At 56.7% G+C, this 16,583-nt stretch overlaps 1 protein-coding gene across 4 annotated transcripts; it reads right to left on the reverse strand.

Moving 5' to 3' along the window:
• Positions 1–917: 917 nt before the first annotated feature.
• Positions 918–14,632, reverse strand: RGS14 (regulator of G protein signaling 14). Of its 4 annotated transcripts, none has more exons than XM_032336888.1 (16): positions 14,408–14,632; positions 7,455–7,476; positions 7,101–7,279; positions 6,650–6,742; positions 6,423–6,566; positions 5,919–6,062; positions 5,690–5,801; positions 5,262–5,374; positions 4,981–5,043; positions 4,608–4,811; positions 2,813–2,889; positions 2,440–2,566; positions 2,275–2,356; positions 2,122–2,168; positions 1,928–2,042; positions 918–1,646 (listed from the first exon to the last, which is right to left on the reverse strand). In XM_032336888.1, the coding sequence occupies exons 1-16, from the start codon at positions 14,450–14,452 to the stop codon at positions 1,444–1,446; spliced, it is 1,770 nt and encodes a 589-aa protein (XP_032192779.1). In that variant the 5' UTR covers positions 14,453–14,632; the 3' UTR covers positions 918–1,443. The 4 variants fall into 4 exon arrangements, with proteins under 4 accessions (XP_032192779.1, XP_032192778.1, XP_032192780.1 ...); XM_032336887.1 differs by having other exon boundaries at positions 4,608–4,814; XM_032336889.1 differs by lacking the exon at positions 4,981–5,043 and having other exon boundaries at positions 4,608–4,814.
• Positions 14,633–16,583: the final 1,951 nt, after the last annotated feature.

Consider the following 16,583-nt stretch of genomic DNA (forward strand, 5'->3'; position numbering starts at 1 on the left):
GCACCAAACTCTGATTGGCCAGGCCTGCGTCATGAGCCGACCCCCACCCCCAGCAGCTAAGGGTTCTGGTCAACCCAGCCAAGCAAAATGGGTAGAGGGAGCAAAAGGCTGAGAGCCCCCAAGAAAAGCTTGGGTTCAACTTCTGGAGAAAGGCCTGATGGGCCAGCAAACCCAACTGATCCATCTCAGGAATTTCAAGGAAGAGGTGCCATGATGGGGGGGGGGGCACCAATTCCTGGCAGAGGGGACAACAAGCACAAAGAACTGGAATGGGGAAGAGAGCTTGACCACCTCAGGGTCAGGAGGGCCCCTCACTCCTCAGGTATCCCCTCGAGGTCCTCATGTCCCCTGGTTTCCTCTAGCTCAGCAGCACAGGGCCCGAGTCTGGCTTCTCTGCCCATACACTGGGCCCTCCTTCTGGGAGATCCTCCCTGCTCCCCCTCAATGTGTGGGCTGCCTAAAGACAGGGATGACCACCCAGCCCAAGCAGACAGGAGACAAAACCTGCCCCCAGTGCAACAACCAGTATTTCCAAAAGGCCCTTAATGCGTCCAAAGGAGCCCACAGCCATGTCTGCAGACACTTGAGCCCCACTAGAAGCAGAGGACGACATCCAGATGCTGTACTCTGCTCAGATCCAGAGACTGAGAAACAGCATGGTGACAGGGGACACAGGCACGGCTCCCCCGAAGGGTCTTCCCCTCCTTCCCTTTCCTCCGTCCCTCCTGTCTCTGTCTTATCTCTCATATTCACACCGCAATACTCTGTGCAGTCAGGAAGAGAAGTTCTGACAACAGGAAGTCAGGGGGCACATCCTGAGGTCCCCAAGGGCTTCCTGGTATTAACCTTGGTGACGGAGGCAGTACAGTTTCGGGGGGAGGGGGTACCCAGGGTAGACAGGCACACAAGGAACACACTTCATGGGAGAATAATAATTACTATTATAATAACAATATCATACATCCAGGACAAACCCAGCTGCCCCAGGCCAACTTCAAAATCCATATGTCCAGCAGCGCCTGTGTGAGTAGTGAGGGGCTGCCCACCCGCACCCCCAGGACTTATTCATACCAGCTCCCTGCCGAGGGGCCAGCCCCTCGTCCTGCTCCCTGCTGAGGCTCTGCCCCGGGGTGGGGAGGCTCGCACTCCAACGCTGCCCCTCTGTGCTGGGCCTGCCTGTACTGGGGAGGCCAGCCCCACCTCCCCTCAGTGGCCTGGCAGCAAGGGTTGGGGGAGTGAACCGATGAGGGACCGAGTGGTGGCAGCTGTGGGGTGTGGCTCCTCTGAGCCCGCTCTCCACTGCCTTCCAGCTCTTCCTGCGGGCCTGCCCGTGGCAGGAAGGGGCCAAGGACACTCATGGCACAGACAGAGCATGCAGAGCGGGCCCACAGCATGCTTGGCCCGCCAGGTGCCGTGCAGCTGGCCTGGACTGCTGGGCGGCTGTCAGAGGGCCGCGTGGGCCGTGGAGTCCGAGGGGTCCCCCTTGGGCTGGACCTCTGATACAGTCTGTGGTGGGGCCTCCTGGGAATGGGGCCCTTGGGTTGGCAGCTGCAGAAATTCTGGAAGCACCAGGTCCTCTTTGCGCAGAAGGCCCCTCTGGTCATGGGCCCCACTGCTCTGCACTCGATTCAGCAGCTCCACCAAGCCTGGGCAGGTGGGGGTTGGGGGGCGGCGGCACATAGAGTCAAGAGGCCCATTGGTGCAGACCTGCCTATGCTAGCCCACCATCATCCCGCTGCCCTTCCTATGACCACAGCCTCCCCAACCCCCTCCCATCCTTCAGCCGCTCTGTTCCCTTAGCCCCAGTGGACACTCTTCCAGTCCTAAAGACATGCAGTTCCCTGCCTCAGTTTAAGCCTCTTGGATACCACCCACCTTCGATGGTCCCAGTGCTTCTAGTCCCTAGCTCCCACCATCCCCAAAGTACCTTCAATGTCACAGGTCTGCCGCTTCCCAGGGATACTACTGGGCGCCTCGGCCAGCGAGTTGAGGGACAGTGGAGGGGGATGGGTGGCCTTGTTCTGGGCTCTAGGCTGGCCACCCTGTAAGAACGTGGAGTCAGAGCCACAACTGGGAGGGGAGGCACGGTGGGTAGAGCGGGGAGCCCTTTCCCTCTCTCACCTGACTGCAGTACTGGGCTACGTCTCCAGCTCCGGAAATCTTCACACCTATGACAGAGAGCACCACTGTTAGTGTTTGCCTCCCACCTGGCCCCCTTTCCTTCTGGGCCCAAGCCATCTCCGGGGACCAAGCCCCAGAGCCTTGCTTCTCTACCTGGGTGAGTGTCCAAAACCAGTCTCTGGGCCGCCACCGAGCTCACTAGCTTCCCCAGATCCAGCGGCTGCTTCTCGCCTGGCTGTGGGGACAGGTCAGCAGCCCGCGAGCCAGGCAGCCCGCTCCCGGCCGCCCCTGACCCGCCCGGCTGTCCCCCCGGCTCACCAGGCACAGCACCACCTGTTGCGGGCTCAGACCGTGCTTCGCCAGAATGGGCTGCAGGGCCTCCTGCAGCCGCTTGGTGGGCTTGGCGGAGATCCGCACCACGCGCTCCAGAGCCACCAACTCGACCCTGCACGGGACCCTCGCGCTGCGGCAGGGCGGCAGGGCGGAGAGCGGGCCCCGCCTCTCCCCCACCCACCAGGAACCAATCTAAGAGGGGGCGGAGTCTGAACTGGGGGTTGGGGTAAGTTGGGGGTGGGCCCTTAGTTCTGGTGACACAGTTAGCCAGAGGCTGGGACAGGAGAGGGAGAACCTGAACTGGGACCCAAACAAGGGTTGGGACCCAGGCCCCAGGCCTGGGAGGAGGGGCACTCACTCGAAGGTGATCCTGTTCTCCAGCCGCACTTCCTGGTCCGCCAGCACCGAGCAGTCCTGGTCCAGGACCAGGGCCTTCTGCAGATGCCAGAGGGAGGTCTCAGAGTCCCTCTCTCCCCAGCCCCAACCATCCCCAGGGTCCGAGGGAACCACCTCACTTCCTCTGATGGCACCCACTGGGGTCCCCTGAGGGTCAGAGGCAAGGGCCAATGGGCTGGTGAGGTGTAGAGATGTAGATGGAGTAAGCCACCTGGCCAGATAGGGAGCCTAATACAGCCAAGGCCAGGGAGAAGGGGACAAGGAGGTTGGACAGCTTCGGAAACCAAGTGGAGTTACAGGAATCATGGGAGTGGGGTAAGCACAGAATGGCAATGAGGCTGCTTAGATAAGGAGCAGGCCTAGGTTCTGGATCATGGGGCCGCCTCTTCCCAGGCCAGGCCAGGCCAGGCCCTGCCTCCTGGACAGCTGCCCCCTTGTCTCTCAGGCATGTGAAACCCAGCCAGACCAGCTGGATGCATTTCCTTCCTCACCACCCACCTTTGATCAGCTACCCAGGCCTTGTCCCCTTTTTGACACTTGCTACTTCTCTCCATCCCCACCTACCAAAGACACTTCATGTCTCCTCACTGCAACAAGCTCTCTTCCCCCAAGACTGCGGTGAGGCCAGAAGGACATAGTGTCTGCACAGTGCCGGGCACACAGTAGGTACATAAACAGTAGGTGTAGTGACTACTGCCCCTCTAGTCCCCACTGTCTGCACTAGCCCGGGGCAGGGAGGGAGCCTCTTCCAGGGATAGGTCCCTGCTGTGCTGCAGGGACAGGTGGAGTGTGGGTGGGGAGTTATATTTGGCAGTCGTGAATACCCATCTGGGCTTCAGAGGCTGCACGGGTGGCCTGAGTGGGCAGAGCTCCTCCCACGGCTGCCCTCCCAGTCCCACTCTCCAGGCCCTGGAACTTGCCCTGCACTTCTTACCCACATCCAGGACTTCTCTTACGCTGCTCCATCTGCCTAGAATATCCTCTCCTGACAGCTCTACCAGGCAAACTCTTCCCCGTCCTTATTCTCTCCTCATCAACAGCTGCCTCTTCCATGAAGGCTTCCTGGCAGCACCCAGAAAAGCCTGCCTTTCCCCAGAAATTCTCTGAAGCTTCAGCTTCTCTTCCCTGATCACATCCTGCCAGGCTCACCTCCATCCTGTGGACCTGGAGGACAGAACTCAGGCCCGGGTCCCTCTGCCTACCCACCTGGTAGTGCCTTAGGTCCTGCCTGAGCGAAGGAAATCCTGCAGGGTTTCTCTGGAAGGCAGCATTCTTTCTTTAGATCCCCCTTATGGGATGGTTTAGTCCAAAGTGAGTTTTTCCTTAGACTCCTCTTTAAAACTTAATGCTCATTTGCAGCTCAAGAAAAGTTTTTCATGGGTTCAGTGCGTTTGGGTGCTCCTGATGGCCATTTCAAGGATGGCCAGTAGGAACTCTGGGAGTCATGGGGGGAAACCCAGTTCTGGCCATGCTTCTCCCCCCAGTGAAGATGATGGGTGAAGCTGGAAGCTGGAAGGGGAGTAAGGATGGGACTCTCATGGGATGGGGGTGGAGGCCTGAGTTTGAGGAGTTGGTGCTAGGCTGCTTTGGAGTTGGACATAGGGGGAGGGGCAGGGTTGTTTTGGGGACTGGTATTAGGAAGGGGGTGAGGATAGGAACAGAACTGGGGTGGAGGTCCTAGCTGAACAGAGATAGGAATGGGGTTGGGGTCAGGATCAGGAAGAGAGTGAGAGCTGGGGACCAGACCAGATTCACACCTGCTCATTGCCGACTAGATAGACCTTGATGTCAGGTAGAGAGAGGCCTCGTTTCTCACAGATGCCCGCCAGCATGGCACGGATGGTGAGGCCAGGTCGTGCCAGGGCCAAAGATGCTGTGCCATCAGGCAGGTACACGCAGCAGTACTTCCCTGGCCGACTCTCACTCTCACCTTCTGTGCTCCCAAGGCTCTTCCGGTGGCTCTGCTTCCGGGCAGGAGCAGAGGGAAGGTCATGTATACACATTCAGGGACATGCATGGAGGTACACAGACAGGTAAGGTCACTGGGGCACACACACACCTGCACACGCCTAAGGGCATACTTCTAGGCAGGCAAAGGCACTCCTCCTACAACAACATAGATATGCTCACCCAGATGTAGTGGCGCCTAGAGACAGGTCCTCCCGCTGACCCACATACACCTGCTGGGGACACCTGGGCACCCACACGTGCACACACACGAGGAGAATGTACACCCATGGTACGCAGGGGTCCAAGGCGGTGAGAACAGGAAGAAAGTAAGGAGTATGAGGGGTTGGCAACAGGAGATGGAATTGGGTACAAGGACTGTGACTATGAGTGATGGCGGCCCCCCAAAGGTGCATGAGTAGCGGTTTTAGCCCAGGCCTCATCTCCCCCAGAAGTCTGCTCACCTCAGATTTGCTGTTGACAAAGGCAAGGAAACCAAGGTCCAGACTGGCGGAGGAGTTGAGGGAGCCCTGGGACTCTCTGCGTAAGGCTGAGTTTGGGGCTCCGCCTGCCAGTTCTAGGGGAGAGGGAGCAGTGAGCAAAACAGCCCCTGCTCCTTACACCCCCTTCTCCACAACCAGGGGGACCCCGCTGGAGCCCTCCTGCGGGGTCTAACGCATCTTGGGACCATGGAAGTGTTGCTACTGAGGGGGCTTCCCAAACTTCTGCTCTAATCTAGAAACCAAATCAGCGGGGAAACGTGGTGGTCACTGGGACCTCTCTTTCGGTTTTCACAGATTTACAGACTAGAAGACAAGTAGGAGGAAGTGGGGGTTCTCAAAGCTTGCCCAAACTCCCACCCCGACTTTTCTCTGGGGCCTCCAACCCTCACCCCTGCGGAAAGACTTGCGGAGGGGACGACCCCCAGAGCCCTCAGTAGCCGGCAGGTGCCCCAACTCCTCCACGCCCAGCGGGAGCGACTTCCCGGGCTTCAGCTTCGGCTTCTGCGGGTACAGGAAAGGCGCTGGCACCGGGCTGGGTTCCAGCCCGCGTGCAGACCAGGGGCACACCTCTACAGAGCGGCATCCGGCCCCCTGCTGCCCACAGCCTCCCGTCCGCACCTTCCTCGTGGAGTCAGGGCTGCCCGGGCTGGAGGAGCCAGGTTCCCGCAGGGGGCGTCCCTCGGCCTCCGCCAGGAGACACTCGCGGTATAGCGGAGACTTGACGAAGCGCGCGTAGCTGTCGAACTTCATCAGGTTGAAGATCTGCGGGACACGCGCCGGGGCGGTGAGCCGGAGAGGGCGGTTCCCCTACCTGGCTGGCAAGACCCTAGCCCCTCCCACCCAACTCCTTGGTCCAGCCCCGCCCCCTTGGCTCCGCCTCGACCTCATCTAGGCTCCGCCTCTAGCCCCTGTTCGCTGCAGCCTCTGGTACCGCCCTCTGACCCACGACCTGACACTGCATTTTACTTTGGCGCTGGCATCTAAATTTGCCCTTTTTCGTACCCCACTCCACCCACATCCCACCCGCTACAATCGGCCCCCGCCCCTGGATCTGGCTCCGCCTCTTGCACTTTCTTCCAAGGCCACGCCCCCTAATCCCAAGAGACCCATGGAACAGCTCACCTGGAGCTGCTGTGCGCGGAACATGTCCGGTCGGGGTTCTGCCAGCACCTCCTCGCCTAGCCAGGCCTGCCGGTCTATGTTCACTGGGCTCAGCGCCTGGCTGGAGAGGAATTCCTGGTAGATATGGCGGGCTTCCTGAGCAAGCTGTTGCAGGAGGGACAGAGAAGTTCAGGCACATGGCCCAGGCTCTGGTTCCACCACTCTGTCCCAGCCCCCCTTTCCCCCACCTGCTGGGTGTCGCTGGCTGGGATCTGCTGGAAGCGCTCGCAGGCCTTCCAGAAAGTTACATTCTCAGCGCTGAACTCCTTTTTCAGGAACTCCTAGCCCAGAGAAGGAGAAGGAAGTTAGAGACAAAGAGACCCGGCCAGGGGGTGCAGTCAGAGAGCCTGGGATAGAGGTAGGGCCAAGAGACCAAGTCAGGAAGATAGGGCCAGACAGACAGATGAGGCCAGACTGGAAAGCACAGAAAGAAAATGAGAGGCAGAGACAAGGAAAATTCCCTGCTGAGAGAACAGGAAGAAGGTGCCAAAGAAAGGCTCAAGGAGGCAGCTGACAGAGGAATCCCACTCTGGCCAGTCTGAAGCTCCATCCATGTCCTCTCCCATGCCCAACCTCATCCCCCCCACACACTATAGTGACCACTGCCATCTGCCCTCCCAATCCCACCCCAAGGCTTACAGTGAAATAAGCCAGCCCCAGCGGGTCCTGCAGCAGCCGCTCGAAGGACAGGCCCCAGCTGGCCACAGGCTGCTCCTCGGTGGGGAAGGGGCTGCTGGGGCCACTAGGGAGGCTGTGGATACTGAGGGAGCTTCCTCGGCCCTCGCCCTGGCCATGAGGCCCCGCCGTGCTGCTCAGCTCTGTAGGTGGATGGACAAGTGGTGGTGAACCCTGTGGCCTTTCCCAGCCCCTGACCCAACCCCATCTGCAGATATTTTCCCTGGAAAGATAGCAAGTGACAGGGGTGTCCCCACCCTGTTTCCACATACCCTCCCCCACCCCAGGCAAGCCTCCTCTATACCCTCTGTCACTTACCTCCATCTGAGACAGCCAGAACCTACAAGAGACCCAAGGTAGGCAGTCAGAGCACAGCTCAGGGTGGACTCTCAAGGGACAGTTTTGGGTTCAGGCCTCAGGACTAGAGCTGTGTTCTCCTTTCCCTGGAGGACCACGCTGGGCATTCCCAGCCTGGTCACTGCTTACTCTGCATTTTGCTCAGGCTCTTCCTGGCTCCCCTTCCATCATGTGCCGACCACTGTGGGCTGGGAAGTATTCCAGCTTACTTTCCATTTGCCCCTGGTTCCCTCCTCCCGAAGCACCTGCTGGCTAAGCCCAAGTGTGCAGCATGGTGCTATCAGCAGAGACTCTGAATCTTGTCTCTGCCATTTACTAGCTGTGTGACTCGTTATTTGTTCGTCTTCCTCTGCAAATAGGGGATGATGATAATAATAGTAACTTACTTCCTCGGACTATTGTGAGGATCAGATCAGTTTAAGACATTTCCAGCAGCTGAAACAGTGGCCAGCATGTGGTAAGTGCTGTATCAGTGTTTGCTGGTGTCTCTATAGCCAGTGATCTCTTTGTTGCAACTATGTCCTCTTGGAGAGGGAGAGACTGAGAGACCCTGCCCCGCCCCCCCCCAACCTTAGGCTGGTGCCAGGATGCTATTTTATAGTTGAGAACAGTCATTCTCAGACTCTCGTGTGCATTGAAATGAGTTGTAGGAGCCCAGGTCCAGAGATTCAGATTCAATAGGTCCAGATGGGTCCGGAGACTCTCCGTCTCTAACAGGCTCTCAGGCAATGCTGATGCGCTAGTCCGTAGACCACTGTGAATAGCATTGCTGTAGAGACCAACTCCATCTTCCCCCTCCCCCACGCACAGCTCCGACTTCTCTGGGAATCCCAACCATTAGTGAAATAGAAAAAAAAAAAAAAAAAAACCCTCTTTTCAAAATGAGTCTTGCAGTGGTTTCCCTTGGTCTTCCTACCTTCCTAGCAGCTCCTCCAGCTTCCTCTTCATCTCCTACCCACGCAAGGTGGACTCTACCCCTCCCTGACTCTGTCCTGGGCCCTTTCCTCCTCCCACATCTCTCCAATTCCAAATCCACATAGCCAACTTCCTGCTACCATCTCTGCCCAGAAGTCCCACAGGCCCTTCTAACTCAGCCGGTCCCAAAGGGAGCCACCGCTGCCACCACCAAAGCAGGACATGGAACAGTTTCCCTACATCCTTCCTGTCTTTCTTCCCGCTACCTGGGTTCAGTCATCCCCAATTCCTTCCCCTCTCTCGAATCCTATATTCTCACTAAGGCTGTCACGGTGGTTGCTCCCATCTGTCCCTTTGTTACATCCCCACTGGAAAGAGGTCTGCAAACATGTCTCCCAGCCCTCCTAGCTAGAATCTCCCTCCTTGCTCCCCACACTCCCCTAGGAACCTCAGGTCCCACATCTGTGGGCCAGAGCTGGCCTGGAAATATGTAGGACATTATTAATGTCTTGGGCCTCATTTTTTTTTTAAGTGGACTTACCTGATTGAACCACCCAAGAGGACCAAGAATTTTTTTTTTCATTGTAAGTTTAAAGGTGTTTCCCACATTTAAAAACCAGGAGTTTCACGTAAACTCCTGTGATGCCTCAGCTAGCTGGAGCTTCTTCCCAGCATGACAACCTTGGCTGGCCCTGAGCAGCAACTAGCTTCCCTGGAAGGGGCGCACGTTCTCTTCAGAGGTCTCTGGGGCCAGTTTGATGCCATTTATGTTACTTATGGAAACAGGTGCTGTCCCAGACTGCTTGAGTCCCCGTTTGTGCTGTGTGATCTTGGACAAGGCACTATACCTCTCTGTGCCTCAATTTCTTTCTCTATAGAAATAGGGCAAATGCTTCCCCTGACTTCAAAGGGCTGCTGTGACTAAATAAGTTAAATATATAGATAAGGAACCCAGAACATGATCTGCATGATCCGGCATGAAGGTCACTCTCATTGCTGTTGCTGCATTAGTACTGGGGTCTGACCCTGCTCCACTTTCGAGTTTGCTAGCTCTGTTGTAGCGGAAAGAACACAGGTGTTGGGGACTGCCAGACCCAGAGACATATCCCAGCTCTGCCCTTTTCCATTTCACACCCTCTGGCTCTTCCTTGAGCCTCATCTCCCACTGGGAGTGTGGAGGTAAGAGTTTGCTGAAGAGGAAAGAAAGTTTGCACAGAATGTGGCTGGGCGTGGAGCCCACCCGCAGGTGCCCCACTCCCACCACTGGAACCCTTGCCCCCCTGCCTCTGCACCCCCCATCTGATGGCTTCTTTCCTTCTTCTGAGTCAGCTCCAGTGGCTGGCTGCCAGAGAAAGTCCCAACTCCTGGGGTGCACGAGAATTGAAGCTCAGGGTCCCTTCCAGCCTGCTCCTTCTGTTCCTGGCAGCTCTGCTCCTGCCACACCTGCCTATCTTGCCTGCTCTGCATCTTTGCTAACCTTAGGGCTGCTGACACCATCCTCTGCCCCAGGCTCTGGGAACCATCCTGCCTCCCCCTCCGTGGTGGCCACTTGGTCCTCTGCCCCCCACCCCATACTGGCCTCTCTCCCACCTGCCCTGTATCCCTGCCCTCAGCCTCTCCTTAGCTCAGAGTCCCCATGGCTACTGGGGCAGGACTGGAGCCACTGGCAGGGCACAGGACCTTGCGGCCCAAGCCAGCCCACACTCCTGTTTTCTTTCATTCTTGACATTATGTTGACTTGACTGTCCGTGTCTTTAGGCTGGCTCCCAGGTCGTGGGGATGGCCAAGCTCCCTGCCCTGGGGAGGTGGAGCTGTTGCTGGGTCACAGCTGAAGCTCAGCCTGGGCCTGACTAATGAACCCCATCAGCCTCCCCCATTTCCCTCCCCCTTACTCCACCCTACATTTTATCAAACTTTTCTAGGTTCCCCACACCCCTTCACACTCCTGTTTCCTGCTTTTGCTGATTTTTCTTGTGGAATATCTGCTCCCTCTCCCCTCACTGAACTTACTGCTCTCCAATCTCTACTCATTGACATCAGTCCCCTCCAAAGACCAGTTGCCCTGAACCCTCCTGCCCACCACACTTATGCCTACCCGTGTCTAGGCCTCTCTGTCCTTCTAGTTTGGTAGCTCCCAGAGGGTAACCCTGGTTTGTACAGGGACCCAACCTGCACTCCCTCCCATGAAGCACCCTCCTGGATCTGGTGCTAATGAGCAGCCATCAGGGTCCCAGCAGTCCTCCTCTGCTCTCGCATGAGGTCCTGGCACCCTTCTTCCCAGGGATTCGTCTCCTCTGAACGCCCCATCTCTGTGGCCTACAGTTCACCTCTGCCTGTCCCTCTGGCCTCCCTGATAGTTGATCCATAGAGTTGGGGCTGAGGTGGGGTAGGGACAGAGATCCGGAGGTGGGAGGGAGTGAGGATGGAGTCCAATTTCAGTTCCACCATTCGAGGGCAAGTAACTTCCTCCCCTGGGCCTCAGTTTCCCCCCTGGGTAGAACAGGGCTTAGCATCCCCAATTTCTTGCGACTGCGAGGAAGAGTGAGTGGACATGCAGCAAGCATGCAGCCGTCAGGGGCTCTGCTGACCTCATGCCGTCACAGCTGACCTCATGCTGATGCCTCTGCCCAGGGCTCCCGCCTGCCTAGTCTCCCAGGCCTGGGGAAGTTGTGCTGAGCAGGACCGGCCTTGCGCCACCCGGGCTTGCTTGAGGAGAAGTGGTGAGTGAATGGGAGAAAAGGGGAAGAAAGGATGAGGAAGGGTGTGGTGGAAGGTGACTCCCCTGACCATGGTCAGGCCTCAGTGTGCCATACTTTTTTCTTAGGCCCTGGAAGGGCCACTGGTGTCCAAGGATACCAAGGCTAGAGTGGGGTGGCCCAGCACTGCTGAGCTCCGGGTGAGTGACAGGCTCTCTCTGACAGTACACACCCTTGTTCTTGCTCTCTCCTCAGATCTTTATCCTGTCTGGCAGGTGTTATTAGCCCCATTTTACAGATGAGAAAACTTAGACCCAAAGAAGTCACACAGTAGAGAAGTGGCTGAGCTGAAGTTAAAAGCCAGGTGCGCTCAGCTGGAGCCTGAGGTCTTTCCCTCCACTAAGCTGCCTCCCTGGGCTGACAGGAGATGTACAAGGGGGAGCTGGGAGGCCCAGAGCCTCAGCTCTTCGGACACAGGTGAGCTAAGTCAATGAGAGCTAAAGGGCCGGCAGGGTCCTCTTGAACTCTGCCCTCTGGAGAGGTCAGGTCTCAAAGGGAGGGCCAATTGACTTAGCATCTTCTGTGCTAGACACTCTGTACCATTATCTCATTTCACCCTAGTTTGGGGAAACTGAGGTCCCCAGATCCTCTCTGGGTATATGCGCAGAGAACCCCTTCAGCCTGAGCCAACCCTGAGGAGCTGACCCCTAGCCCCGAGCTGAATGCCAAGAAAGCAGGCAGAGTTCCGGGAGGCTCTGCCTTGTGGGTCTCTCCAGGTGGGAAGACTAAGGGGGGCTCCTGAGAGTGGCAGGATATGATAACCACCTCTCTCCAGGCTTGAGGCTCAGCTTCCCCTCAGGCCACGTCCCTCCACACACACCCTGTGTCTCCCCACATCCAGACCCTTCCCCATGCCATCCTCTCTTCCATATGGTGTAGCCTTTCAAGGACTTCATCCCACAAAATGCACAAAATGTTCCGACAAGTCAGGTCTCCCTCCCCAGGTCCCCCTCAAGCTTTCTCTACCCCGGGCTCGTGGCTCTTACCCAAATCTGAATAGTATTCTGATATTTGTCCCCATGCCTTTTGTGCCTTGCCAGACTGGAAGCTGCTTGAGGAGAGGGGCCAGGGCAATGGGTTTGGGTCTCCAGTGCCTGGGACAGGGCCCGGACAGAGCAGACCTACAGAGGAGCCGTTGACTGAATGACCGCATGAACAAATGAAGTGGCAGCAGGGTTTGGGTGGAGATGTCCCTGAGAGGGGGCTGGGAGCCTCTCTAAGTGACAGGTTTCATTGCAACTGCCTGACAAGCTGAGTGGCAGAAAGACGAGGCTGACAAATGAAGCTGCCTCAGCAGGGAATGATGGCAGCCGTGGGTGGGGGTGGTGGCAAGGGGAGGTGGGGGAGGACGGAGCCAGGCAGTTCTGGGAGGTGGGGGAGCAATGGCATTAAGTCAGAGAGGCTGAGCTCAGATACAGGCCCTTCTACTTGCTGGCTGCCTTCAGCATGTCACTTGCTCCTCTGAGCCTCCCTCTGGGGGTAACCCATAGAAGGATCCCGCCACCGGCTCCAGGGGTGCCTCTGTGTGCTGCCCCTGTGTGCACCCCTGCCTGTCCACCCCTCACCATTCAGCTGAGCATGGCTTCAGAAAGCTGACCGATGACCCACGAGCAGCTGAGCTGTGACCCTCAGGGTTTCAAGAGGTGACATGGAGAGTTCAGAACAGACCCAGGAAGAGCTAAGATAACCTGTGTGTGAAGTTTGCTTCTGGGAACCAGGGCATCTGTGAGCTTGCCAAGGCTGGGAGCAGAACATGGGCGCCCTCCCTTCTCTGAATGACTTTGGGGTAGAGAAAGCATGGGCTGACATGGGAGGGGCAGAGGCTGCATCTGTCTCCAGGTACTCTCAGTCGCCTCCCAGTTCTGGGCACTGCTCAGAAGCACCAACCCAGCTGCCCTCTGGGGTGGGCGTGAGAGTGGACATGATCTTGCTTGGCCAGCACACCTGAGTATCATGCTTCTGGGGCTGGAGTGCAAGGACCTTAGGTTCTTGAACTTTCAAAGTTAGGTTGATAGTAAAGACAGTGAGGTGGGGCACTGGGCCAGCTTGGTGGGGTTTGCTTCTTTCCCACCCATCTAGCCTGGGGCTGGGGGATAGACACTGGAAGAAGGAGAAGGTGGAGTAGGGTCTCGGTAATTAGGAGGTAGGAGTGTGAGTACAACCTCAGTTTCTGAATGAAGGAGGGGATCCTTGAAGAGGGGCTGAGCACAAAAGAAAGCATTGGGCTGACATTTATGGAGCCCCCGCAGTGGGTCAAGGGCCTCATATTCATCATTCCACTTAATCATCTCAACAAGCCTTTGAGAACTGTTCCAATTTCCTTGTTTTACAAGTGAAGAAACTGAGGGTCAAAGAGGACCCCTAGTAAGGGACAAGGGAGCCAAGACTGGAACCCGGTTCTTTCTAGACCCATTGCTTTTGTTCCATAGTCCTAAGCTGGGGCTAGGTTGGAGGTTAAGACACTGGCTGGCCTTCCTGGGGTTGCGAGGAGGGGCTGGGCTCTGCCAAGTGGGCTGGTATCCTGGGGAGAGAAGAAAGGCCCAGCACAGTCTGCCCCATCGGCTGAATGTATAAAGAAGCTGGACTCTCTGAGCACAGCTATGATTTACAGGTGAAGCAGCCAGGGAGAGGGTTTAGGGGGTGGGGCAGCAGCAGTAGCCAGGGCATCCGAGCACCCAGCTACTCCCACCCTTCCTGGTAGCCCAGGATAGAAAAGACAAGTTGCACCAAGCTGGCCCGGCCTGGCTGAGCCATCCCAGGCTGCCCGAAGACTACTTGTTCTGGCAGGAAGCCTCTGGAGCAGGTCCAGCTGAAGGGCAGTGACCCACTGAGGGTTCCCCTTACCTGACCTTGGACATTAGGACATGGGGTGAGGGGACAGGACATGAGGCTAAGTCAGATGTAGGGGTCTGGGTCCTTATGGGGGTAGGCAGGGGTCAAAGGGCATGCCAGGTCTCCCTGCCCCGGATGGGGCCAAAGTGGCCGGAGAGGAAGCAGTGGGGACCAGAAGCCTATACCCACTGTACTCTGCTCTCCTCTCCAAGGTTGCCCCAGATCCCCAGCAGGGCCCTCTAGAAGGTCCTAGGATGAGAGTCCCAGGTCCCATTGCCTGCTCCTGTTTTTACCCAACTTCTCCCGCCCGTGAGCAGCATGCAGGCTCTTGCCCAGTCCTGCCTGGCGTGCCTCCTGGGCTCCACCCTGGGTGTGCCCACCCCTTCCCTCTGGCCTGGAGCCCACACTCACCATGCGCCCGTTGGGGACACCCAGGTGCTTGGGCTTCCCTGGCATGCCGCCGCTATTCACGGGTCCCTGCTGTGAGGAGATCCCACCATGGGGACTGTGGGCAGCCCCGGCCAGAGCTTGCACGGTGGCAGGCAGGCAACAGAGAAAGCCCGGCTCCGCTCCTGCGGGCCCTCACATCCTGAAACACCAGCTCACTACCTCTTTTCTCTGCCACAGGAAGTGTCTCTATAGAAACCGAACCACAGAAAGAAGCAAGGTCTAAGAGAGCGAATGCCTCTTCCTACACACACACACACACACACACACACACACACACACACGTACGCACGCACACACACGTTCACAGGCACACACACATGCCACCAGTGCACCCTTGGCAGTGCCCCACACTATTACCAGCACATCACAGAGACCTCTGTGCACCCAGGAAGGAGCTCAGCCTGGTCTGGCCCAGTCCAGGGAGCTCCAAGTTCATGTCTGGGCACACAGAAGTGTGTGTTCACACACTTAGTCACCTTTTGCACCCTGGCGGGGGCTCACGTCACCATGTGAACATGCGCACTGAGTATGCACACATGTACCTTACTCAACACACGCTTAGCTCCCACCTGCTGTGTGTGTGCTGTGCATGGGCACACCCAGTGTCCCCCCAGGCACTTGTGCTCATGCGGAGTGACTACCCCCAGGCACCACCCAGATATGTGCCCAAGTGTACAGACAGATGGACACCTTGCGTGCACAGTCATGTACACACAGACCATTCAGGCATGCATGTCATAAACACAGAGGCTCGCCCTTCATAAAAAAACCCTGTATTAAAAAAAAAAAGAAACCTCTGTATTTGTGTATCTAGTCCCCTGGACAGGGGCATGTGACAGGTACAACTGCCCATAGACATGCAAGTCCTCAGCCCTCCCGGTGACACGTGCATCAGTGGCCTCCATGTGTGACACCTATGTGTTCATTCTCACTCATACAAAAATCCCACCTTGGTGTAGCACCATCAGCTGAAGAGTGACACCCTGCCCTCCCAGCCCCGGCCCAAGGCGAGCTGAACTCTGGGCCCTTAGCCAGAGTCCTTAGTTGGTCTCTGTTTATACAGACATGCACCCACCAAAAGAGCTTGCATTTTACCTTGTGTATGGGCTTAGCACCCTCAAGTCACCCACCACTCTGGTCTGGGCCCCTCTTCGGTTTTTTACCCTCTATCCTACTGTTCCCATCTAGGGCTGTGACTTGAACCTTTCGGTGGTATAACTGGCTGACTCTTCACTACAAGTTCATGTCCTCTTCCTCCGGGTACATGGTTAAACTTTAATTTCCCAGGCTCACTTGCAGTCAGGTGTGGCCTTGTGACTAGTCCCACCAAGTAAATGTGAATGAAACAATGGGTGCTATTTCTGGACCAAGATTTTTATGTAATATGTGCCCTCCACCTGGTCTCGTTCATCTTTAGCTGGCTGGATGAAGGAGATTAAGGGATTGTGGGGCCATAGGAGGAAGGAGACAGCGTCTTTGTATTAGGGCACAAAGGGAACCCACCCATCAACCAGGAACACTAGTTTTGCACTGTTACATGAGTGAGGAATAATCTTTGAGCTGTTATACACAATTGAGTCTGTTTGTGATAGCAGCTAGTGTTCCCCTCTTCACCTGGCCTGACTTATCCCTTCCCAGACACCTTGCTCCAGGCTCCCCAGATAGAGGGATTCAGTCAGACTTGGTATGTGTATTGGGGGCTGCTTCTGGGCCTGGAGCATTGTCTTAATAACGTGCATGACAATGGCAATGTGCTTGGGGGTGGTTTATGTGGTATGTGATGTCAGTGGGAACTGCCCATCTATCTGCTGTGTCCTGATTCTGGGCCTCGGTTTCATGGAGGGCTTTACCATTTACAGGGTCTTCTCCCCATATGACTTCATTTGATCCTTATACACTTTTTGTGAGTGGCGCTCATTATTTCCATTTTACGGATTGGGAAGCTGAGACTCAGAGAGCAGTGATTTGCCCAAGGTCGCAGATCAAGTTAGATACTGCTAAGTTGTGAATATGTGTGCTTGGGTGCTGGGAGCTGCACCTGGGCTGCTACTAGGCCAGGAGCCAACAGTTCATATTTCTTCCCAAAAAGGCCCCATTACAGGCTCTGGCCCCTGCCAAGGTCATCCTCTCCTCTTCT

This window comes from Mustela erminea, chromosome 3 (assembly GCF_009829155.1).
Source record: "Mustela erminea isolate mMusErm1 chromosome 3, mMusErm1.Pri, whole genome shotgun sequence".
NCBI classification, from domain to species: domain Eukaryota; kingdom Metazoa; phylum Chordata; class Mammalia; order Carnivora; family Mustelidae; genus Mustela; species Mustela erminea.